The sequence below is a fragment of the Zonotrichia leucophrys genome, chromosome 2, assembly GCF_028769735.1.
Source record: "Zonotrichia leucophrys gambelii isolate GWCS_2022_RI chromosome 2, RI_Zleu_2.0, whole genome shotgun sequence".
NCBI lineage: Eukaryota > Metazoa > Chordata > Aves > Passeriformes > Passerellidae > Zonotrichia > Zonotrichia leucophrys.
In genome coordinates, this window is record NC_088171.1 from 36,026,159 (window position 1) to 36,050,190 (window position 24,032).

Genomic DNA, 24,032 nt, shown 5'->3' on the forward strand with positions numbered 1-24,032 from the left:
GTTCACTGGGAAATTCTGGATGCTGGTTTGACAGTCTGGCAGCAAGATGTGCTGTAGCTATGGCTTGTATGATGCAGATGCTGTGAATCATTTTTCCTTCTTTACTTGTTCTCTGAAGTTCTCCATGAGGTCCAAAGGTCTTACCTTGTAAGGGATGTATATGAAAGATTTTCTTTCCTTTGTCTTCCTTGTACTTTATGTGAAGCAGATGTACTTGGCCCGAAAGAAGAAATAAAACCAACCACAGTAGGGAAGATATACCTGGATCTTGGAAAACTTTAAAAGATATTTATAGAAATCAGGGAGAACATAGCAACCTTTGATAGCATATAAGTGTCCATTTAAGCAGCCAATTTGCTTACCTGTCAGAAGGAGTAAACATGTTATGCTATTATTCTTTTGCTTTTGAAAATGCATTGTGGCACTTCAGCAATACTGGGAAAGTTACAACCGTGTGAGAAGTAATCTTCCTTTCAAGGAGATGAGTCAGCTCCCTGCTGTACCAAATTGCTTCTTCAGTGCTCTTCTTTCTCACAAGACTGTCCTTGCTGAGGTTGTGTGGGCTCACCTGTACTGCAGCCTGGTGCTTGGTTTGTCTGGTTGAAAGAAATGGGAGGTGACTGCTTGAAATGTGGTCTGAGCATCTACCAAACCTGCAGTGGTGCTGGCAGGGATGCTTTTAAACTTGCATTATCCAGATGTCCAAGTGCCCTCCTTCAAATAGAAAGGCATTTTGATGAAAAGTAATAACAATATGTGTATGTAACTTTTCTTTTGTTTCCTGTAAATGTTAGGCATTAAAGATGATAGAGAGGACAAGCTGCAAGCTGTAGAAGGATGTGGTGCCCACAAGATGCTGCAGTCAGAAACAAATTCTTTAAGTGGATTGACTCTGTGTGAGGAGGAAAGAAATGAAAATGATTCTCCTACCTTCTTCAGTGTCATGAGCAATAGGTAGTACAGTTTCAATTAAAAGGATTATTGCAACTTAATGTTAAGCCTTAAATTGACTTATTTTTAAGACTTTTTCTGTCTGTAAAGCTGTATTTACTGAGATTATTTGACAGGACTGCCTACAGCACAGTAATTGGAAGAAGATATCTTTTGTAAAATTAGCTGTACAGAGTTAAGTGGGAGGTTTTTCCTTGTTTGTAATTGCAGGCCTTGCTTGCACACCACCCAAAGTATGTTCTCTGCAGTCAATTACTTTAACATAGTAAAACAAAAGCCATGTTGGTGGTTTCATGTCTCTAAGTTTTCCCTCTATGCAAATAACTCAGACAGGAAATCTAATTTTGCTTTTGGCAGTTACATAAAAAGAACAGTTAAGGTAACAATATTTTCTGCTTGTCCTGGACACCAGGTTCAGTGATATTGAGCTTCGGGAGGAGGAGGGCATACCAACGGAGGAGTTCCTGGAGTCGTGTTACGCAATTGTGCCTGTTCTGGGTAAGCAGCTGCTTTTCTTCTGACTCCTTCTGACTGCTGCTAGCAGCAAGCAAAGGTGGAGCAGTCGGGTTGGAAAATTTGTTTCTGCACTAAAGTGAAATAATAGAACCAGTATAACCACAATCAGTTTAACTGGTACCAGTACATGTTTCTTACCCCTCTGCTTTAAAGAGGATCCACTCTCACTGAGATGGGACCCACATATAAGCTGTTTGGCAATCTAGGTGTCTCTATGGAACAGCAATTTCTCCCCCTCAGAAAAGCAGCATAGATGCCTTACAGTCTGGTACAGCTGACAGCACACCATCAGCTGTACCCTCTATTTGGTTTTTCCAAAGACTTTGATCTTCACCTAGCACAGCCCCCCACCAGCTTGACCCCTGCCATCTAGTGGATGTGGTGGCTCTGTGAGCCTGCAGCCTTTAGAAGACTTTTGAACTGTAGGTCAGAGAATTTTAACACGTGTAGCAACTGGGATGGATTAGTTCTATACCAGAGAAAAAGATCAGTTTGTCATTCATTTAGTATTTTCCTGCCATTTGTGAAATGAGTAAATGAAACTCATTTTTACTAAAACATGAGAACTGGAAAAAGAGACAATTTTAAAATCTGGCTCTTTTTTTTCCGTAGACAAGCTGGGACCGACTGTTTTTGCTCCAGTTAAAATGGATTTTGTAGGCAACATCAAGGTAACTAATTTCTAGCACTGGTTTTCATTTTTTAAACAAAATATCTACTTTAGACCCGAGTGCTCAAGAATCTATGTGGTAGGAGTCAGTACTGGAAGGTTATTTAATATTTGATAATGTTACCATCTGTCAGCTTAAAACACTGAAATGCCCCTAATTCTGTTCTGACAGTACATGCTGTGTTTAATAAATCCACTTGTGTGCAAACTTATAAAATACTTGATTGACTGCCAAGTAAAACATCTGTTACACCTAATGAGTGTGACTTTGATCCTGAGCTGTATAGGTTATAAGTCATGATGTGATGTTAGCAATGTTGACTTTAACCTGTAAAACAAATGGAGGGAATGGAGGAAAAGCCCCTTTGCTCAATCAAGTAGGATTGAGAAGCAGTTTAAGAAGCAATTTCTCAGCAGACTGGGGCAACCCATGCAGGCTTCGTTCTTGTTCTGGAAGTTCTTCCAGCTTCAAGTACCTTCTGAAGAACCTTGAAGAACCTTTGAAATACTAGTTATGTGCCAAAATGTGTTCATAGCAAGATTTTTTGTAGCATTTTCTTTCAAGAAAAAAGAAGTAAAGGCAAAATATATCTTCTGAGTGTGTGCTAAGGAATGTTGTATACAATCAGATTTGTTTGGTTGCTTATCTTCTAGAAGGTAGCCACTGGAAGACTGAAAATAGCAAGAGAAAAGAATGCTATTTAAAGAACGAAACCATAGAATATTTATTACCAAGTGATAGGCAGCTACTCCTTCAATGTAGAAGAAAAATCTGTTTGTGTGCCCTTTATATATTTTCTCTTTTGTTTGCGTGAGGAGTTGTGTACAGAAACTTGGGAATAAACTGAACCATAGGCATGCTGAGCACTGCTAAGTGTAATATTGAGAGTTTGCAGTGGTCAGAAGGTAAATTTGGCTTGTAGTTGAAGCTCTGGGCAAATGAGACTTTGCTTGAAGAGCAGTTTGAATTAACTCCTTTCCTCCAGTAGGAAGGATGTCATGGGAACTTCAAGCATTTTGTTGGACAGAAATGGTAGGTCCCATGTAAATTTTTGGCTGAGATGCTTTATTTTGGTTGTGTTAGCCAGATGTGTCTGGGGTGTGCCCAGGGATGACATGCCCAGGGTGTCAGAGCAGCCATGCTGTGCCGTGGGGAGTGTGTGACATCCTTGGGAATCTGTATTGTCTCTTGGCAGGGAAGAGTCCTGGTAAACAGAGGATATTTATAAGCTCCTGTTGGGCCTTAAAAGACCTAAAGCTTTGCCTATTATATTCTTTCCAGAAAATAAACCAGAAATTTATAACCAACAAAGAAGAGTTTGATACCCTTCAGAAGATTGTGCTCCATGAAGTGAATGCAGGTGTAGCACAAGTTAGAAACTCTGCTACAGAGGCTCTCCTGTGGCTGAAAAGGTAATGAATGGCCTTGTAGCTGCCTTCACTGGGAACTGCTGGTGCAGTGAGGAGCCTTTCACCAGTGCAATCTTATGTACGTGGGGCAGGCTGGTTACTTGCCACAGGCTCCATCAATCCAAACTGGCCAGCTTCAAGATTAATGTGCTTTCTGTGGTTGTATCACTGCAACTTTGCCAAAAGGCCAGAGAAAAACATTGCAGGCCAACTTTTTTCCTGTAAAAGTGAAGTTACAGTGAATGACTGATCCTTCTTGGCTAGGGCATCAAGCAGATGATTTCAAGCTGCAGCAGAAATGTTTAGCAAAGTATTTTTCCCTTGGACTGGGAGAGAGGCTGGAGGAGGTGGCTGCAATTTTGTTCAGATTGAAATTGGCCCCTTAATACTGAGTTTTATTGCACTTTGGAGTTGTATTGCAACTCTGGGGGCTTTGTTATACTTTGGATTACTTTCTTATAAACATGGTTTCTTTTTATTTCATGGGTTCGTCCTGGCAGAGGTTTAAAGTTCTTGAAAGGGTTTTTGACAGAAGTGAAGAATGGGGAGAAGAATATCCAAACAGCTCTGAGTAAGTGCCAATTGCTTTGTTCTTCATTTGCTTCTAAATTCACATGCTTGACTACTTTCCTTCTTGTTTAGAACCTGTGTCTTTTCTTCAGTGGCTGATGAGGAAAGTGATCTCTAAGGCATAAGATTTTTGAAAACTGCAGTTTTTTAAAATGATTGCCTTGAGATGGGTTACTAGATAACTAGTAAATGTAATTCATTAGCAAATAAAGATTCCTTTAATTGGCATACTTTTGGCAGAGGAGACAGTCAAGTACTTTGACTCATGCAAATTTCTCTACTGGTTTGCAGTGGGAGCGCTCCCAAATGTATAATTGCTGTTTTGTTAGTTTTCTAATTCCTTGTGTGATTGGCCATCATTCTTGGAAATCACCTCTTTGCCAATTTGGCTGTGAATTGCCTGCATGAATTAGAAGGGAGGTTTTAACAAAGAAGAAGGATTTTTTCCCAAGTATACAATTTCTGACACTTTCTTTGTCAAGCTACTGACCACAGTAAGTACAAAACAAAATACAAACTCCTCTTAGACTTTACTTGGTTGCTCCTGGGCAAGACCCTCTCTACATGCATGCAGTATAATGTTGTAATAATCCTTTAAACCAACTTCAAAACAGCTTTTCTAAAGCTTTTTATGTTATCTTCTTTTACACAGCAAAGCAATTGCCTTATAGGATTAGTAAAAAAAACTACTACACTGAAGTATGTAGCAGCTCTTGGAATGAGGCTGAAATACATTGCTCCCAGATATGGGTGTTAAACACCATGGAAGGTGATTAGGCCCTTATTGGACCTTCTGAGTCTGAAGGCTTCAGCACTGAACTGCTCCTGTAATTGCTCTGTGTCTGCAGCAGAGTCATGCTGCTGGTGTTTTCTACTTTTTCATTTGCTTTCTTCCCCTGAAAAGCTCTTCTATATCTGTACCACCACTGCAGCTTTGGTTTACTGTTGGAATTTTGCTCCATACAGTATTTTCTTAGACTTTGCATTAGCCTTCCTGTCTGTTGGAACACTTACTTGCTGTGGATGAGTTGAAGGAGATTTGACAGGGGAGCTGAGACCCCAGTGCAGAAATCCCAAATCTGTCATCTCCTTTCAGTCTGCTCAGAAACAGCCATTATTTACATTGAATAGCAGGAATATACCCTTGAATAGTCATCTCTAAGCTCTGTGTTCTCTTTGTGATGCAAACTTAAAACTGTCATACATCTATCTCTTGATTTATTTTCTTTTCCTTTAAGACAATGCTTATGGAAAGACGTTACGGCAGCACCATGGTTGGGTTGTCCGCGGGGTCTTCGCTGTGAGTATTTATCTTGGCTGCTGACAGAACTGGGGGTCTTGTCCTTGTGATCTCATATTGTGTGTAATAAATAAACTGTGTTAAAATTCTAAGTATTAAAATTAATAGACTCATTTGCTAGACCTTATTTTCAAACTGAGGATTGTGGCTTTCACTGTGTTTAGTACTGGGCTTTCAGGATGGGGCCTGATTTCCAGAGATGAAACAAGCAGATTGCATTTGCATGCACAATTTTTTAATTATGTGCTTTTGAGCACAGTTTTGTAGGGCTGTTAAATGAAGAAAAGAGGTTTTGAGGTGCTTTTTTGAAGATTGATCTCGCTTTGAATATGAAGAGCATTCAGACAGGGTTAGCACAGTGTGTGTGGGGAGTTGGAGAGAGGAAATTTTTCGTCCAGTCTGGCAGCTCCCCCTTGTGTCTGTCATTGGAAAATTATCACTGAAATTCCAGAAGGAAAAATGAAAACCTCATCCAGGCAATCATGACTTTGAGAAGAGCAGAATTGTTGGAGAGAGCTTTCTAAAGAGCATGTTGAGAATTTAGTGATGGTGTGTAACACTGGGTTGGAAGCTCCCCTGACAAACTGTACTTTATATGGGGTTTGTATTTAATTGTTTTCTGATGTGCCCAATGTATTTATATAAAATATGATGCACAAACACTTTCTAAAAGTCTGGCATCTCTGAAGATATCTTTAACTGGGGATCTACACAAAAATAATAATTAAAAAATAATATTTTATAAAGTTAACCTCCCTTCTAGTTAAAATTCTCAATATATGCATGTACATGTGATTAAGTTGAAGCTATGCAGTCTAAATGCAAAGAGGGAAGTGTTAGAAGTTTTTCAAGGCTTTAATTGTATTTCTTTTCCCATTCTATGCTGCAAATCTAAAAGTTTTGTTTCCTCTCCCAGTTAGCTTTAAGGGCAGCTCCAACGTATGAAGATTTTGTGGCAGCTCTGTCTGTAGATGAGTGCGATCCTCAGGAAGAAACATTTTACAAAGGAATGCAGAGGGACCTCAACATTTACTTACCAGCCATGGAAAAGCAGCTAAATATCTTGGACACTCTCTATGAAGTACATGGTTTGGAGTCAGATGAGGTGGTATAACTACAGCAAGACCACATCTTAAAAATTCAGGGACTGTGTCTGTTGACAAAGATTCCTTCCATTTTGGTTTTGGGACATCATTTCTGTTCATTGTATCTTTTCAGGTGGGAAAGGTGCTGAATGTTTTGGGGGAAGGGTATGTGTGATTTTTATATTTTCATTAGGCTTGTGTTGCGTTTAAATGCAGAGGTACTGTCTCTCTTTGGATCATAACTATGTCCGTGGTGAATGTTTTTGACTGTTTCTCTTCTGCCTGTGCACCTCCTCTTCTCTTCACCTCATAAAAGTAACAGAGTAGAATTTGGCCTTTGCTGCTGTACCTAAGGAGAGACCTGCTCATGCAGCAGAGCTGTTGTGTCACCACTTGGCACCCAGGCAGGTGCTGCTGCCTCTGACTCTCCCATTCCCTGTGCCCACTCCCTGCCATGGTGTAGGAGGATAGTGAGAGTTATTGTTACCCTGGTAGCAGAAGAGAAGGACAGCTAAACACCAGCTTAAAATGTGGTGAGTTTGTCCTTCAATTTGGGTTGAAGCTCTTTAATGCAAATAATATATTTGCATGGCATAGATATTTATTAAATTAAATAAACATTTTAATCCAAATATTACAGAGATCTTCACCACAGGTGTATGTGGCTGGTGGTCTGAGCGGCCCCAAGGTCTAGACTTCCAAACAGGATGTTGTGTTCCCTGACCAGCTCCCAGTATGTGCTGTGGCTTCCCTGCCATATAAACCTTTTAGGTTTTTGGGGTTTTTTGAATCAAATTAATGCAAAACTGTAATACTTGCTTTTAAGTTGAGTACAGCTAGCAGTTTGAAAAGCAGATGTCATTAAAATCCTTCCTAAACTGTCATTATGGGCAGAAACTACATGCAAGGGGACCTGAAATGAGTAAAGTATACGGGAAGCTAAAATTTGTGATGGAGCTATTAAACATGGGACCAATTACAGATCTTGAATTTTGAAATTATTTAGAAGTGACTAAAAATTAAGAAAGATTTCCTCTTTTTCCCATTTTGCTGATACAGATAAAAATGTGTTTGTTAGCATTACTGCTGTTAAAATAGTGAAGAACTCCTTTTAGCTGGTGACATTGTTAGCAGCAAAATTTCTAGTTGTGTTGATGGCCAAGCAGAAGGCTGTCTGTGAATTACTCCAGTTCAAGGCATAAGCAGGTCTCTCTTTGTTGACCTTGGGCTTCAGATGGCTTTGTACAAAGAGCTGAGTTTAACTCATGTATAGGAGTGGTGAAGACTCTGCTAATGAGGAACTTAGAATTAGTAAGGCAGTGTTATATACACAAGGCAGTGTTGCCATACTCACAGTAGTAGTGCTGGCTTTTGCTAGGCTAAAACCAGTGTTGTTAGTAAAATAAATGTACTACAGACCTGCTGCCCTGCATTGCTCTGTGACAGGAGCCTCTGCACACTGAATACTTGATCCTTTCTAAAGAACCTAGCATTGTGAGCTTTAAGAAAAGCATGTGATACTTGAAGAAAAGGCCAACATCAAACTTACTGTATAAAGAAAGATAGCAGGACTCTAATTAGACATTAATAGAGTCATAGAATATGCTGTGTTGGAAGAGACCCAAGGGGTCAGGATCATCAAGCCGAACTTCTGGCCCTGCACAGGACACCCCAAGAATCCCACCATGTGCCTGAGAGCATTGTCCAAAAGCTACTTGAACTCAGATGGGCTCAGTGACCATTTCCCTGGGGAGCCTATTCCAGTGTCCGGTCCCCTCTGGGTGAAAAGCTTTTGCCTGGTATCCAACCTAAACCTCCCCTGACTCAGCTTTGTGTAATGTCCTTGAATCCTGTCACTGGTCACGAGAGTGAAGAGATCAGTGTCTGTTCCTCTCTTCTCCTTGTGAGGATGGTGGAGACCACAGTGAGGTCTCCCCTCAGTCTCCCTTCTCCAGGCTGATCAAACAAAGTGACCTCCTCATAAGGCTTCCCCTCCAGACCATCACCATCCTTGTGGCCCTCCTTTGGACACTCTCTGACAGGTTAAATGGGTTTTTTATATTGTGGCACCCAAAACTGCCCCCAGGACTTGAGGTGAGGCCACCCCAGCTCAGAGCAGAGCAGGACAATCCCCTCCCTTGCCCAGCTAGCGATGCTGTGTCTGCCCCCCAGGACAGGGTTGGCCCTCTTGTCTGCCAGGGCACTGCTGACTCAGATTCAGCTTGCTATCAATCAGGACACCCTGAGCTCTCTGCAGTGTTGCTCTCCAGCATGTCACTCCTGTCTGTGCACACAACCAGGACAGTCCTGTCCCAAATTCAGAATCTGGCACTTGCCCTTGCTAACCTTCAGATTTGGTGATTGCCCCTCTCCAATTCTTCAGGGTCTCTCTGCAGGCCCTCCCTGCCCTCAAGGGAATCTCAGTTTAGCTCCTCCCAATTTGGTGTTGTTGGCAAACTTACTTAGCATCCCTTCCAGTCCTGTGTCCAAGTCATTTATGAAAATGTTGAAAAGCACAGGGCCAAGGATGGGGCCATGTGGAACTCCAATGGGAACAGGGCATCAGCCTGATGAGTCACTACAACTATTTGTGCCCAGCCCATGAGCCAGTTGCTCTCTGATCATGTAACATGGTTATTGAGCTGTGTGCTGGACATCTTGTCCAGAAGGTTACTGTGAGTGTTGAAAGCTTTGCTGAAGTCCAAAAAGATGATATCAGCTGGCTTTCCTAAGTAACTAAGTGGGCTGTCGTAGAAGGAAATCAGTTTTGACAATCAGGACTTCCCTCTCATGAAGCTGTGCTGGCTGTGACCAGTGACTGCATTGTCTTTCAGGTGTTTTTCAATACCTCCCAGAATGGTCCTTCCTATGATTTTACCTGGCACTGAAGTGAGGCTGACAGACCTGTAATTTCCAGGGCCCTTCTTCCCCTTCTTGAAAATCAGGACAATGCTTGCCAGCCTCCAGTCAGCTGGGACCTCTCCAGATTCCCAGGAGACTCTTTAAATAGTGTGACTTCTTGCTCTGTCATCTTCTCTGAGTTTTACCCATCTCTAGTTCCTAGGAACTTGAGAGGGATCAGAAGGAATCAGGTTTTAGTTTTGTGGATTTTCTTAAATTAAGTATGTGTGTGAGTACAAAGTCAAAGCTTTTGACCAAAGCTCTGTTCAATTATTTCACTAGTCACAGTGCTAAAAATGAAGCTAAGAGCTTTTGGAATTTGGTTGTCTGCTAATTCTAAGCGTGAATCCAAAGAAACCACCCCTGTAGGAGAACAACCAACTTTCCACCCTGTGTAGTTTCCTCATGGTTTTCAGCTGTTCTGTTACTTCACTGTAATGGCTTTTAGCTGAATGGTCTGGAAAGATAATGGAGACCACATTTCCACAAATTATCAGCTGGGTTATGGGAAGATCAGGAAGAGATCCCTCTTCTCTAGAAATTAACTGTCAGATCACAAAAAAAAATTGAATTCCTTTTTCTCTTAAGTTTTTCCAGTAGTGGGAAAGTATATTCAGATCAGAGTGTTTGGTGGTATTTTTGGGGTTTCTGTTTTGTTTTGGTTTGTTTTTTAACTAGCAGGAGAACCACTAGTTTGTTGGGTGTTCATCAGATGCAAAATTTGTTTCAAAAAGTCAGGAGCCTTTATTTTGTAGGCAAAGAACAGCTTCATTGGGCCACTAGCTCCAGTTACTAAGTTCTACCATTCTTGTGTCGTCCAAGCAGGGAGAGTGTTCCACATTACATATTCTCTAATCAGCATGGCATCCTGCCTCAGAGCAGGCTTTCTCATCTTGCTGCTTTGTGTGAAGTTGTTTTATCTGAACTCTGGAATTGGTGCTTGAGAACGTTTTTAGGAGACCGTGGCTCCAGGAGACCCCTCTGTGCTTGTGTTAAACAGGGGCCTTGCAGAGAATGAACTGAGCAAGGTCTCCTTGCCTTCAAAACTTGCACTTCTCCATGCACTGCTCTTGCAGGGCGTTGAGCACTTCAAGACTTCTGAATGCTATCTTTGCAGTCAAACGACCACTGAGAAAGAAACCCATGCAGCGTGTTGCAGAGCTGAACTCCAAGTTACACTTCTCAGGGTGTAGTAGGCCATGACCAAGTGGAAGCAAATGCACTGATGGACAACTCACTGTCTTTTTCTGTGGTGTCGGTTTGGCAAGCAGAGAGGATGGCATTAGAATAATTGTAGAGAACAAGCAACTAATTTTTGGCCTTCAAATTTAGAATTGGAGAGAAGGTCGATGTTTTCTGTTTCATCTGTTTGGTTTGTTGATTAGTTAGGGTTGTTTTCTTTGTTGTGGTTTTTTTTTTTAATGGCTGACATTTATAAACAACTGACCTGTGCACTGATAGACATCCACATGACTCTCAGATAACAGCACCCTGGCTGTCTGTACTTCACCATGAGCTGCTTTGCTTTCTTGAGTTGTGCTGGTCTGAAGTTTTGCGTCCCTTTCCTTTAGAAAGGCTTTTGGCTGTTTCCTTCAGTGTCTGACAGTTGCATATTCTCAGGGATTTTACTTACCCAAGGTGAAATAAGAGTAATCACAGCCTTAGCCTAGGGGGGAGTAAGGCTGCTTTTTGTGAAGTTAGTATAGCTGAGCGTAGAAGTCTGATACAGCATGTGAGACAGGCAGTGTCTGTGCAGTGTGCATCCTTGCTGAGACATGGTAAATCCCAAAGCAATCTGATAGAAGTGCTATGTAGTACTGACTAATCACAGTCAGCATATTTGAATAGAGATCATGAACACATCTTTGTCATATTATGTCATTGACATCAGAGCAGAGCTCAATTTCAGTCGAGTTCTGCTTAGCAATCAGATACTTTTATTTATTTTATTTATTTTGTGTGGGGTTTTTTCTTTTTAAACAAGCTGTGTTCTGGAGTCCTCTCTGCTATTTAAAGTCACCATACTCAGTTCCATATTGAAGTTCTGTGACATTACAGTTGTAGAATATGAACTGTATACTCAAGTGCTTTAGTGTAAACATAATGAGTCATTGAAGCATCTCATCGTGACACTGTTGTGCTGTGGATCTCCCTTTAACAGATGCATTTAAAGTTAAGGGCCATGTACCTTCACTTGAAAGCTTTTTATAAAGCATCATTAGGATTTAAGTTACAGCTGTTTGCTTTTGAAATCTTTCCTTGTTTGAAAGGTGTTGCTAAGTTGGTTGGACATGTAAAAAGTATGCCCAAAACCTGCCCCAGGTGTTTGCAGCCTGCTTTGACAAAGGGGTGTGGGCCATTATAGAAAAATTGCTACATGTGTCCATATGCTGCACCTTCCGCACCCTTTCTTTTCATTGTCACTTCAGCTTTTGTGATAACGTTTAGGGAAGCTTAAATTGCCTTTCAGACACCAAGGACGATCATTAGCCTGTTCCTACCTGGCTGTCTTGACCTTTTTCCCCACCTGTCTTTCCTTTTTTTATCCATTGTCATCTGCTTTGCTAGGAAAGCTGTTGCTGTCAGAGCAAAGCAGGATGTTTTGTAAGGCATGCAAATATAAACTCAGATATTCAGAAATTAATTCTTTGGCAGGCAATGTAAATTGGGGCATTTCAGACTTGGCTGTTCTGCCTCATAGGGATGAAAGCACAAAGTTTTTTGGTTTTGTTGCTTTATTTTGTTGTTTTAGTTAGTACTTATTTCTCTCCTCTTGCCTGCATAGTGCAGATAACAAAACAAACCAAAAAAAAGCAGTGTGAAATAACTGAATTCATGCCTTGTTGATGCCTTCCGTAGCCCCCTGGTGAACAAACCCTGCAAACTTCTGCTTGCTCCAAGCAATACAAAACCTCCCTTGTGCAGGAGGGGTGTCATAGTGCACTTACTGGCTCTGAGCAAACCCAGGCCCTAGCTGATGCTGCTCACAGTTGACACAAGGATTAAAGCACTTGCTTTGAAGTTATGACATAGGCGTATGCTTCCTTACACACACGTGCACCATCTCACTGGCATGCAGTTCTTCAAAATGCAGTCTTAGATTGTCATTTTTAATATCCCTTTCTTGGTGTAAGATTTCACCCCCACATACTTCAGATGTACAAAAGCTGGATTTTTTAAATATGAAACTTCCTTGTTTTCATTTCCTTATTTCTACTTAACACTAAGTATGTCAACTTTCTTTTGCATTTCAGCATTCAAGGTGTCCAAAATTTATTGATTCCTTTATTTAAAGCCATGTTGAAAGTTTGAGATTTATGTCTACTTGAAACTATATGAGTAAATTGCATTCCAGAATACAATAATTAAACTGAAAACCAAGGCAGCTTGCTTTTATGGTTTCCTTTCCTATTTTCTTTTTTTCAAGGCAGTTTTGGGCATACATTTTTATCAATGTCAAGCTAAGCTTTATGTAAGCCTTACTTTGCATAGTAAAACATATACATACTGAAACACATTTAAAGACAAAGAGAAGGTATATTGCCTCACACTTTAAATTTACTGAATTCTAAGGGCTTGTTCACGCCCCCCAAATCACCTCTCTCAGTGTAAGCTTTGCACAAATTGTGCTGTCATAAGCAGTTCAGTCTGAAATACTCTGAAGTTTCCAGTCTGCATCATCTCTCAAATCTACAGCGTCTGTCTCTTTGTTTGGAGCGTTTTTAAGACTTTGACAGACTTTTATATTATTTCATTATAATAAACTTATTTTAAATAAGCATGTTTTTAAATCTCCTTTTCTCCTTGCATGGATTTTGTTTCTTTTATTACAATATAGGGCCTAAAGTGCTCTTCAGGACTCCATTTGTTATGGTTACTGTGTGAACAGTCAAAACCAGTATGTTTCTGGTTGACAGAAACTGCCTGTATGTATCTTTGTATGAAGAATGTTAACACACGTGAAGCCTGTTCAGACTGTGAGAATAAAAGCTGTGTCTGGCACATGGTTGTGGGTCCTTGGCCAGTGTAAATATGGGAAGATTGTAGTTACAAAACCCAGCTGGGCAGGGTGAGAGGAATTTGTGTTTTCAAATTACATGTATTATTTATCCTTGGACTTGAATGTCTTCCATAGAGATTTCAAAGACTTCAGCAACTCCTGTGTGGTCATCTTGAGATGCGGGTAAGGACTGGGGCACCTTAACCTGGGTGGACAAATCCCTTTCCTCTCCCTTTTCTTTCTCCATCTGAAGACAGCATGGACCTGACAGCAGATCTGTGATACCCAGTCATGTCACTCTAGCAAGGGCAAGTCCCTCTGTTTAATGGCAGCAACCAGGCAGAGAGCTGGGCTGTGGCAGAGGCATTTTCTCAGCTGCAGAGGAGCCCTTGCCTAACCAGCCCTGTGGCAGGGGTGGGATGGGGTGCACATTACAGCAGCACTGTTCAGCCAGAGCTGCTGTCTCCCATGGGATTCAGGAGATTCTGAACCCTTCTAATTGCAGCTGGCCCCAGAGCATCATCCTTGCAAAGGCCAGGAGTTGTATTTGCTTCAGCAAGGGCTGGGTGTGAGTCGTCAGTCCCTTCTGCAAATTGCCTCATTCTTCTGAGCAGCCAAACAGAGCAGCAGCCCTGCACAGACACGTTCTGGTAGAAATCCCACGCACAGAAAGATACCTTCCAGGCAAGTGTCACCTCACTGCAACTTCTGCTGGTTAGAAAAGTGAATCTGTTGCTGTTGCAGGATCCCAGATGAACTGCAGAAAGAGCCCCAGCTTTGACAGTTTGCCATATTTGTTGGTAAAGGTCAGGGCATGTGTTGCTGGCTGCTAAATTCCTATCCCTGCAGGAATCTAGATCCATGGTTCAAAATAAGAAATTGGTGTGCTCAGCATGTAGGGTTTGTAGGAACACACAGATGCTGCTGTTAAACTGGGAATGTCAAAGAGGACACAGTAGATTCTGTAATAACCAAAATATCCTTAAATACTCTTTTTCTTTAGGGTTTGTCTTATGGATAAAACCTGTGTTTTCTGATTTTAAGAGGGAAAGACAGTGCAAGCTCACAGCACCAAAGCTATGACCAAGGCAATGAGGCTGAGTGCAGCCTTCAGTGGGCTGGTTTCCTTTGAGCACAGCTGGAAACCCTGCCTACTCTGCAGGCAGCATGGGGCTGGCATGCAGTTTTGCTGACCTCTAGGAAATAAGCTATTGAAATGCAACATATGGGGCCATAGTTCAGCACTACAGCAAAACCTGGAGTACAGGTTTTAAACATCAGTTTAACACATCTATGCAAGGTTGTTCCCTGAATTTTAGCCATGGAAAGAAAAGTCTTATCATTTGAGAACTGGTAGAGTAAGAATCAAGCACAAATATGAGGACTGAGATGAGGAATTGCAGGAGATGCGGCAGTTCACCAGACCTTTCCAGACATTGGTGCAACCAAGCTGTCTGTCCATTTAAATGCCTTTGTCCAAGATGTCACCATGTATTTTTTTCCTAATATTTCAATACATTCGCCCAAATATATTAATATATTTTTTAATGAACAGGTATTTATTCCACTCCTCCTGTGCCTAACACAGGTTTTAGACTTGTTTCTTGCATGTTGCAAAAAAAAAAAAAAAATTATTTGTAGAAAGTTTCCAGCTTCCCTGCCCTGCCCCTGTGAGGGAATAGTTCTCAGAGAAGCTGCACTGCTGGCACTACAGGCTCAACCCCCAGCTTTGGGGATTAGGGAAGAAGGCTTTTCCAGCTTTTGTTTTGTTTTGGCATTCCCCTAAGCTTCACCTTTTACCAGCCTGTGTTTCTTTGCTGCTGTCCTGGATTGCAAGGTCTGGTAAAATTTCTCAAGGGTCTTTCATTGTTTACCCATGACTCTAGGGAGTCATGGGTGTCACCCTGAGTGCAGGAGTTCTGCCTGCAGCAGGAGGAGCTGAAATTGGTGACACAGCCTTCCAGAGCTGTCAGCAAGGAGCTTCACTAAGATACTGCATCCCCAGTGGGTGCTGTGCCAACCAGCAGCGTTTGGCTGCTTTCTCTGCCCGTACCTCACTGCTTTCAGCAAGATGCACTGGTGTGTGGCCTGAGCAAAGCCCTGCAGCAATGCCAAAGAGAGAACAGCTCCCTGTTTTCCCAAAATCAAACAGATCTGAGACTCCAAAATGCATTTTGATCAATTTGTTTGTACCAGGGCTCCTGCCCCTGCTATGGATCTCTGCCAAAATATCTTCCAATCACTTTAGCATCTGTTTCCAGTGCTGGTATTGCCAGCTCATCTGTAGTCTTCAGAGACCAGCCGTGCCTCACATAGTTTCCTATAGGTCGTAGCTTTCCACTTGCTGTCTTGCTTAGCAGCTGGACACAATCTCTTCCTGCAGGCGGGAGGAGCTGGGCAGTGCCACCTCTGCTGTGCTGCCACCCTCGCCCAGCTCGCTCTGTCCCAGCCATGACATCGCATCTGTGGCCTCAGGTACCCAGTGCTCTGTGTAGCACCAAGGGAGCAGCAGCTTTCCCAGTCCACCCGAGCAGCTCTGCCCCACGAGCAGGGCATGGCTGGGTGCAGCAGGTGCTGGGATGGCTGTGAAACCTGCACCCCTCCGAGCCCTGGGGCAGCTGGGGGAGGCTTGCTTGCCAAAACCCTTGCCAACCAAGAGCAAGGGGCCTGCTCTGCCTCACAGCTTGGTTCTGTGCCCCTGGCCGTGGTGTGAGGCACTGCCAGCTCTGCCTCAGCAGATGTGCCAGCCAGGCACAGGAACCTTCTTGCACGTGCTCCTCTCCTTGTCAGCATGTACTGAACGTCCCAGTCACTCAGTGGACCATTTCATTATTTATTTTGTCCAGTCCAGCTTACTAAATTCCCTTTCCTTCCCCACGAGTCTTTTAAGGGTCTACATTCTGTCACCTTCCATCTACAGTGCACTCTGAGTAAAAATAGTCACTGTTCCTTATCCCCCCCTCACGCTCCATCAGTCACCTTGCACAGGCTGCTCTCCCCTGGGGCTCAATCCAGCCCCTGGGCAGAATCTGGGAAAAACCCTGGGCTATTTCAAAGCACTTGGACATGCTTCTTGTCAGCCAGCCCAGAAGTTTCTTCATATAGCACTTTGTTTACTTATGTAAGTCTTGTGTGGAGAGTTCATATATCCTGACTATGCCCCTTCTGAAATAGGACTCCCTCCTGTCCAAGCTCTTCCGCTTTGGATAAAGTAATTAAATATTAATTTACATTTTCTTAACCCTATATCATCCAGCAATGTTCCCAGACTGTGAGTACGTAGCTGTTATCCATCCAGGGAGAGCATTTCTCTGTCCACAATCACATTTTTTTGTCTACCAACCATCTCAAATGGAACTCTCCTTTCTATTGATGGAGATGTCTAAGAACACATAAAACCAGGATAGTCCTACACCAATGGAACTTTTCAAAAATAGCTATTTGTTATCACCTTTTTATTAAAACAGAAAGAGAAAAAAAATAGGGAGAGAGGGAATCTTGCCTTAAAGAAGTTTCTTATGGGCTTCCAAGCATGGTGGAACCAAGGCAGGGCCTGGAAAGCTCTGTTAATAACCCTAAATAAATGTAGGACATATATAACCACATATTGGTAAATTACAGCTGATAGCTGTGTCCCTCAGACCCAGCTGAGCCACAGGTGTTGAGGGTGTGGAGGGAACTCCTTCCACTCCCAAACTCTGATGCAATTCATCTGCCGTGGTTACAGCAGAAATTAAGTCATCAGCCTTCACATAAAGATGTGCTCACCAAGCAGACACCCTGCTGGGAAACATGGATGTGAGTGTTGCAAACAAAGAGCATCACCCCACCGTGCTGCAGAAACCCCCACGGCCTTTTGGGGTTTTGGCAGGAAGATTTAACTCTCTGTACCCTGCAACTGCAGCCCCTCAGGACTGCAGAATACAAGGAATACTGGCAGAGAGAGCAGGGGAGTCCCCTTGCAAATGGCCTGACAAAGACTGCTGAATGCAGGAGGAATGAATGCATTATTTGCATGTCCTTAGGGCTCTCCTCTTCTTTGCCAGTATCCAGTTCAAACTATCTGATGTCAAGCTATTTATTCCATTTATTCCATAGGCAGTTTAATCATCCCTACCACATGGTTACTCCCTGACAAAACTACAGGACACAATTGCTCATCAAATAATGGGATAGTGTGGAGCAGAGGACAAACATTTGACATCTTGAAGTTAGCATAGCAGCTCAGTCTCAGGCAGCATAAGGCAGAGCTTGCTGACCCCAGGCACAACAGGTACAGCTCTCAGAGCTGTATTTAGAAGCTGTAATCCTGCAGCCTTTCACACCAGATATTGTCGTGCTCAGAAAGTCCTGGCACAGAGCGAGCCTCTCTGCCCTTCCCTGCACCTACCAAGACCAGCAGGATTGCCAGCTTTTCCCACTGGTCCCATGCTTCTGCTCTGGGGCTTTGCTGGGCTTGACAACCAACCTCTGCTCACATGACACAAACCAGGAACTTGTCACTACAGCCACCACGTGGTTTATGCTGGTTTATCTGAACCTACTGGGGCACCACAGTTTACACCCAGCATTTCATTGGATTTAACAACCCCCCTGTAGATCCTGGCCCACAGTACAGACATTTCAGCCAGCCAGTTCTGTACAGTTCAGTTGCCTGAACTGTTCTGTTTCCCACCTCTCATCAGTCATCCTCCCCTTTAAATCTGCTAACAACTCAAAACCTGAGCAGTGCTCAATGCTCTCTTCCCTGGTACATCCTGTCCTCAGAGCAGTAATAGTGCCAGGCAGGTAAAATGTCAAAGCCAGCGGAAATGTGTAAAATAAATTTACATTGCTGGGAAGCATCAGGGTTGCCAGGCTCCTCTATATCCCCATTTGTCCATCAAATAACCTCAGAGAGGAAGGCATAGGAAGCACCAAATATAACCTGCCCCAAATGTCTGACTGGCTCAGCACAGCCTCTCCCAGTTCGTGCATGATGAGTTCCATGGGGCTGATTGAAATGGGAAAGGCAGGGAGCAATGGTAGCTCTTCTCTTCAAAACAAAATTAGTCACTAAAGAGTTTCTGGGATCCCACAAAGGGTTTAGGGAACAGATGGGGTTCTCAAGCAGTTCTCTCCTTGCTCCATTAAAATGAGGGTGTTCTGGTTAGGAGGGCAGAAGAAAGTAAGTGTTACATGCCTGCATTTCCATGGTGTAAGTCAGCACTCTGAGGTGGCTCACTGGGAAATCCCACTGCGTGTCTCTTCCTCCCAGGAGGGTGCCAGTGAATAACCATCAACTCTCACCCCCCTGTTTACCCTACAGAGGATGCTACAGACCCTGACAGGATTCTGACTGCCCCTCAAGATGAATTCTGAAAGCTTCCTCCACACCTGGCACACAGGTCAAAGACACCTTGCCGTGGGCTTGAATTTAATGCTGATGTCAGTTTATTCCCTCATTGAATGGTGACACTTTAGACCGGCTAAGAAAGGGTGATCAGTTGCCAAGTTGCTAAATATACTAAACATGCTGCTGTGTGAGTAGATTAATGTTACCTCCTCTTCCTCCCTGCTGATTTATTGTGCCATTTACTCAGATTCCTGCTCTTTTGAATGTCTGTCTGTGTTATCACAGACCAGCCAGGCAGGCTCCCAGCTGCACCTGCAGAACAGCTCAGGGAGTGCTTTGTGCTTGCCTGTGTCCTGCAGGAGATACCACCAGCAGCATCAGCCCTGGGGACAGCACTGCAGGCAGCTTTTCCTGGAGAGCAGGAGATGCTCTGGAGCACGTGTGGCAGCAAGAGGCCCCTTCTCAGCCCAGCCACACTGGCCAGGGTGGCTCCTACTCCCTGCAATACCCTGCTGCGTCCCTTGCCTTTGCTGTCAGTGACTTTGAGGGGCTCAGCTCCATCATTCTCCTTCCCCCTCCTTTCCAAAGAAAATTCTGGGCAGCCCTCCATGCAGGAGGGCTGCTTGCTCAGTAGTGTGTGGGAAGGGTGCAGCAAAATATGTCTGCTTAAACCCTCTTCTCTGCCACTGGAGAGGATTATGTATCCAAACTGCACCCTCCCTCAGATGCTCAGGGAAAATGTCAGAGTGAATTAAAAGCTGTAAAAGGCCAGGGCTATAACTCAGTGCCTTTTAAGTGCCAAGATATTTCCAGGGATGGAGAGAGGGAAGTAGCCACTAATGTAATTTCCATCAGGAGTACACTCCTCTAATATAATTTGGCCTGGCCATCCTTTCAAATGCAGCCCTCCCTGGCTGGGCTGGTTCAGGGCCATCCTCCTAAGTGCCCCTAAGTAATTACTGATGCAATGAAAGCATGTGCCCAGGCTTTGCTCTGGTCTTTTTGGCCCTGGAGTGGCACCAGCTTTCTGCATAGAGCACACTGCTGGGCATGTAACTGGACATATTAATTTTGTGGGGGTTTTTCACTGACTATGTTCATTAAAGACACAAATGGCTCATTTGCATAGGCTTTGTTCCTTTTCTCTCTTGGGTTAAGGCCTGACAGTTCTCTAATGGTCTACAAGTTATATGGTCTCTTAGCAGATTAATAAGCATCAGTTACTCTGATCCAAATTCCTCATCTAAATTTTGCATTCACCTGTTGTCTGTCCCTTTGCCAGTACCTCGTGCTTCTGTAGCAGAGTTCAATAACCCATTATTCTCTGCTTTCCTTGCAAGGGAATGGTTTCCTGGGAAGGGACCTTGCTTTGCCATTTCCATCTCCTTAGGCAAAAGCTACCAGAGAAAGAACTTGAAAGTCTTTTAGAAAGTGCTCTCATTGCTTCACCTTTTGTGAATTAAAATCTCAATTTTCCAACAGCTCTTTAAACATCTCTTTGCAGCATTGTGCGTGATAGACTTAAATATCAGCAAAGAACCACAGCACAGCACCGATTTCCTTCTCTTGGGTTTATTTTGGTCATCTTTTTAAAATACATCTCCTGATTGTGTGTGGCAGCCAAGTGTATTGAATTGTCCCCAGTGCAGCTAACTGGGGACTTATTACTGTTCTTCCTCATAAACAGCTGGTGCTCAAGCACAGCTCTTGGAGACCTGCAGTTTAAGGATAAGAACCAATCCCCTCTCTCCTTGTACAAATGGGTGGGGCTGAAGTGGGAAATGCATCCTACAATTTTTAGAAGGTAAGGACCATGACCAAGGGGTTTTGCTGTGACATATGGCAGGGCTGTCACAAGCAGAAGATGTTGGAAAAGGGATGGTGTGAGAGACTGAAAGAGAAGCTGGTGAAACCCAGCAGAGCAGCAAGGGCATTGCAGAGTTTTCAGGAGGCTACAAAGGATATGAACTTAGGTGTCTCTAGAGGAAATAAGAAGAAAGAAAAAAAGAAGGAGATGAGGTGCATGGCCAGATTTATGGGCAAGGACAGACTTGACAGCTATGATTTTGAGCAATTTGAAGGGAAGGGAGAAATGACAAATGACGTGGGCATTTGGGTGCCAAAGAGATGAGTGTCATAGAAGCTGAGTTTTTAGAAAGAACAGGCAGAAAGTAGACTCACTTATTCTCTGTCTGTCCATACACTTCCTTTCCCCTGGGGACAGCAAGGACTGCCCTTCTCTGGAACTCCCTGTTATACACAAAAGCCTTGGGACCACAGACTCCCAGGCTGCAAGGCAGGACCCTCTTTCCCAAGCCTGGGTGCCAGTTTCCAGGAATGCCCAAATCCCGGGTGCCAACAGCACCATTCCCATTGTCCATTAGCACCTGAGACTGCTGCTTTTTGTTTCACAGCTCAGCCTCTGATAGAGAGTTACAAAGCAGCCAGTAAATACATTATCAGGTAGCAGGAGCAGATAATCCCCCAAAACACAGCCCAAAGCCTTATTAAACCAAGTACATTACAGATTCCAATCAGAAATCAGTGGCAGTGGAGCTGTTCTGGCCATGGAGCATTGCAGGGGTCAGTCTGGGCATGAGGCAGTGGCAAGCCCAGGAGCAGGGATGCACAGTCACACTCCCAGGCTGTGCCCACTGTCACAGTACTGGATGCACTGTCACTGTGCCCACACAGAACCAGATCCCATGGCAGGCAGGGAGAGGCAGCAGGCAGGGGAAAAGAGGTGTTTTTTCCCTCCTCAGCATCTTAAACTAGGTAATTATATTTTAAAACTATGCTGTTAAACCCAAAATTAAATAAGTGAAAGTAAGGACATAGGGGAACTAAGGTAGCATGATTTATTGACATGAGCTGCTAATATATGCAGTAGGCAATTACATATATTTAATCACATATTAAGTGCAAGCCAGATTTTTTGGTATACATTAATACAGTGCATGGCATAATGCTTTGTACTTGCCTAGAGTTGCATACTAATCATTAGAAAACTCTCCCAAAAGTGTATGCTGCTACAAAAGTCTAATGAACTGAAATGTTCCAATTAACTTTTGAACCAGTCTTGGCACAATGTTTTAAGTTCCCAAACTCAGAGAAGGAGGGAAGACAATTTGTAGCAGACCAGGCATCATCCAGCTGAAGAATACCCAGTTGATGATAAATTAGGTATGTCAGTAATGAGGGCAAAGGATTTATTTTGCAGCATTTTAAATCATATATACTTTATGTCTTTCTCATGCTTTATCTTCTGAGGGGAGCAAGACAGTAATGGTAGTACGAAACTTTTTTATGTTTTCTTATAGTTCACATTGCTTTGTCCATTTAAAATCCATGCTGTGCAAGTGTTCCCAGACTGACCAGGCTGATAGCCTCTTTCTGAACATAAGCAGCACAGTATTTTACCTGGGTGACCACATCTCCTCTTTACATTTTCCATGCACATAGCTTTGTTATTTCAATGTCCTTGGAGGTAGGAGCTTTTAATGAAAAACGATCACACTGAAAACTGAAGGCGAAAGGCCACTGGAATGACCAACTTCTCAGAGACTCCAGCCTTTTGGGGGGTTGAGATTAACTCCTTGGAGAAGGTGAGCAGTCCAGATGGAGTGCCTCCATCCCAGGATGGCAACACCAGCCGATTCTGCCAGGGATTCACCCAGAGGGATGTGCTGCTGGGAGTGTGTTTGTCCTCGAGAGCCTCCCAACAACCAGAACCTGCTCCTCATGGTGTGATGCTGCTGGAACCTGCTGCTTGCTCTAGCACAGGAAATTAAAAAGGCAGCTGTACTAGTGCCCAGATTTCCAGAGTTTGTGGCAATTTTCTTGTCCCAGTGGTTCCTGGACCTTTTATTAAGACCTCAGTTAAGAAAAAAAAAAATTAAACTGTTGAACTGGGCTACAAATGCTGGTGACTTGGCTTCATAGCAACATAAATAGCCCAGGTGAGTGATAATCATAAAGAGTACACAAATTTTCTTTCTTGTTTTGTTGCTGATTGGTGATTTCCAATATCACTTAATACATGCATAGTTAAAGTCTTCTAGGCAGGTGGTAAAAGTTGCATGTATTTCTTAATTGCTGTAAGGCATCATCATTATAACACAACATCCACCTTTATTTAACCTCTGCAGATGTGCCAGTGTCAGTGCAGCTGTTGCAGTGCTGTCACTGGTACAGATAACTCACACATTTCACACAGTCCTGTACAACATTTACCACAAAGCAGGAAAGAGTGGCTTGTATAAAAATAATGCCTAGTTTTAAGCTTTTAGTCCTGAATTCTGCACATTCTTGGTTTCATTTTCTGTTATAGAATCTTTGTCGCATGACATTTAATATGCTTTCCATGTAAAATTGGCTCTTTACTGCTTGCTAATAAATAAGTATATAATTACCCTGACTCCAACCAGAGCTGATATAGTTGAGAGACCTTCCCAAAAAAGAAAAACCCAAGTGTACATTGCACAGTATCCATGGACGTGCTACTCTGCGGTCTGACTTACGGCAATACAAAAGTGAGCGCACACACTGGGACAACCACCAGTGGCACAGGGGGGAGGGAGCACAGGGGATAACTGGGAATTGAGTGGTGATGGCTGGGTGGACAAGGGGTTGCAAATGCCAAGACCTTCCAGTGTGGACACCAGAGAGAAGGCAATGTGTACATGGCCGTGGGCAGGGAACTGATGCTATCCCGGCCCCTTGGGGTCAGGCAGAGCCCAGCCAGCTCAGCACGGAGGAGAAAAATACAGAAATATGTTCCTTCATTATCTTCCCTCCTTGTCTGATTTTCTCCTGGGAGAGAACTTCTTGGCTATTTCACAGTTTTTTTGTCCAGTTTGTCCTTTTGTGGTGTGTTTTGCCAGTCTCTTGTGACTGCTTGTAGTGCACAGACACACACAGACAACGCCTTGGCCTGAAGGTGATGTTAACCAGCTTATTTGACTGATTTGCTGATTCTGAAAGAACTTCAACTCCTTTGACCAATGAAGGAGCATTGGTAACCTTAAGAGTTGCTGAAGTCATCTCTAGTGGATGCAACATTTGCTAAGTTCACATTGTAATGAAAGAGAAAGTTCCTCTAAACACCGCATCCAAGATATGCTTTGTGTTTATGCAGAGAAGGGTTAAAGACAAAACCCCCGAAGAGATTATATTTGGTTTAACAGTGCTAAGTCGAGGTAATTGTTACATGGCATTCCTGGTTAATGAAACTCAGCTTCCAGTAGTTTAATGTTGCTTTTGTGATGGAGAGCCATCCACAGCTGCATGGAATT

The 24,032-nt window shown here is 43.2% G+C and overlaps 1 protein-coding gene across 2 annotated transcripts in view; it reads left to right on the forward strand.

The window, feature by feature from the left end:
- The window catches only part of PLEKHA8 (pleckstrin homology domain containing A8), a 31,314-nt gene extending 17,909 nt beyond the window's left edge, over nucleotides 1-13,405 (forward strand). For both annotated transcript variants that reach the window (XM_064704563.1, XM_064704564.1), the window contains exons 8-14: nucleotides 795-954; nucleotides 1,364-1,449; nucleotides 2,080-2,138; nucleotides 3,420-3,550; nucleotides 4,048-4,118; nucleotides 5,356-5,417; nucleotides 6,334-13,405. In XM_064704563.1, the coding sequence (XP_064560633.1) occupies nucleotides 795-954; nucleotides 1,364-1,449; nucleotides 2,080-2,138; nucleotides 3,420-3,550; nucleotides 4,048-4,118; nucleotides 5,356-5,417; nucleotides 6,334-6,531 (767 nt within the window). In that variant the 3' untranslated portion in view covers nucleotides 6,532-13,405. The remainder of the gene's footprint in view (nucleotides 1-794; nucleotides 955-1,363; nucleotides 1,450-2,079; nucleotides 2,139-3,419; nucleotides 3,551-4,047; nucleotides 4,119-5,355; nucleotides 5,418-6,333) is intronic.
- Nucleotides 13,406-24,032: the final 10,627 nt, after the last annotated feature.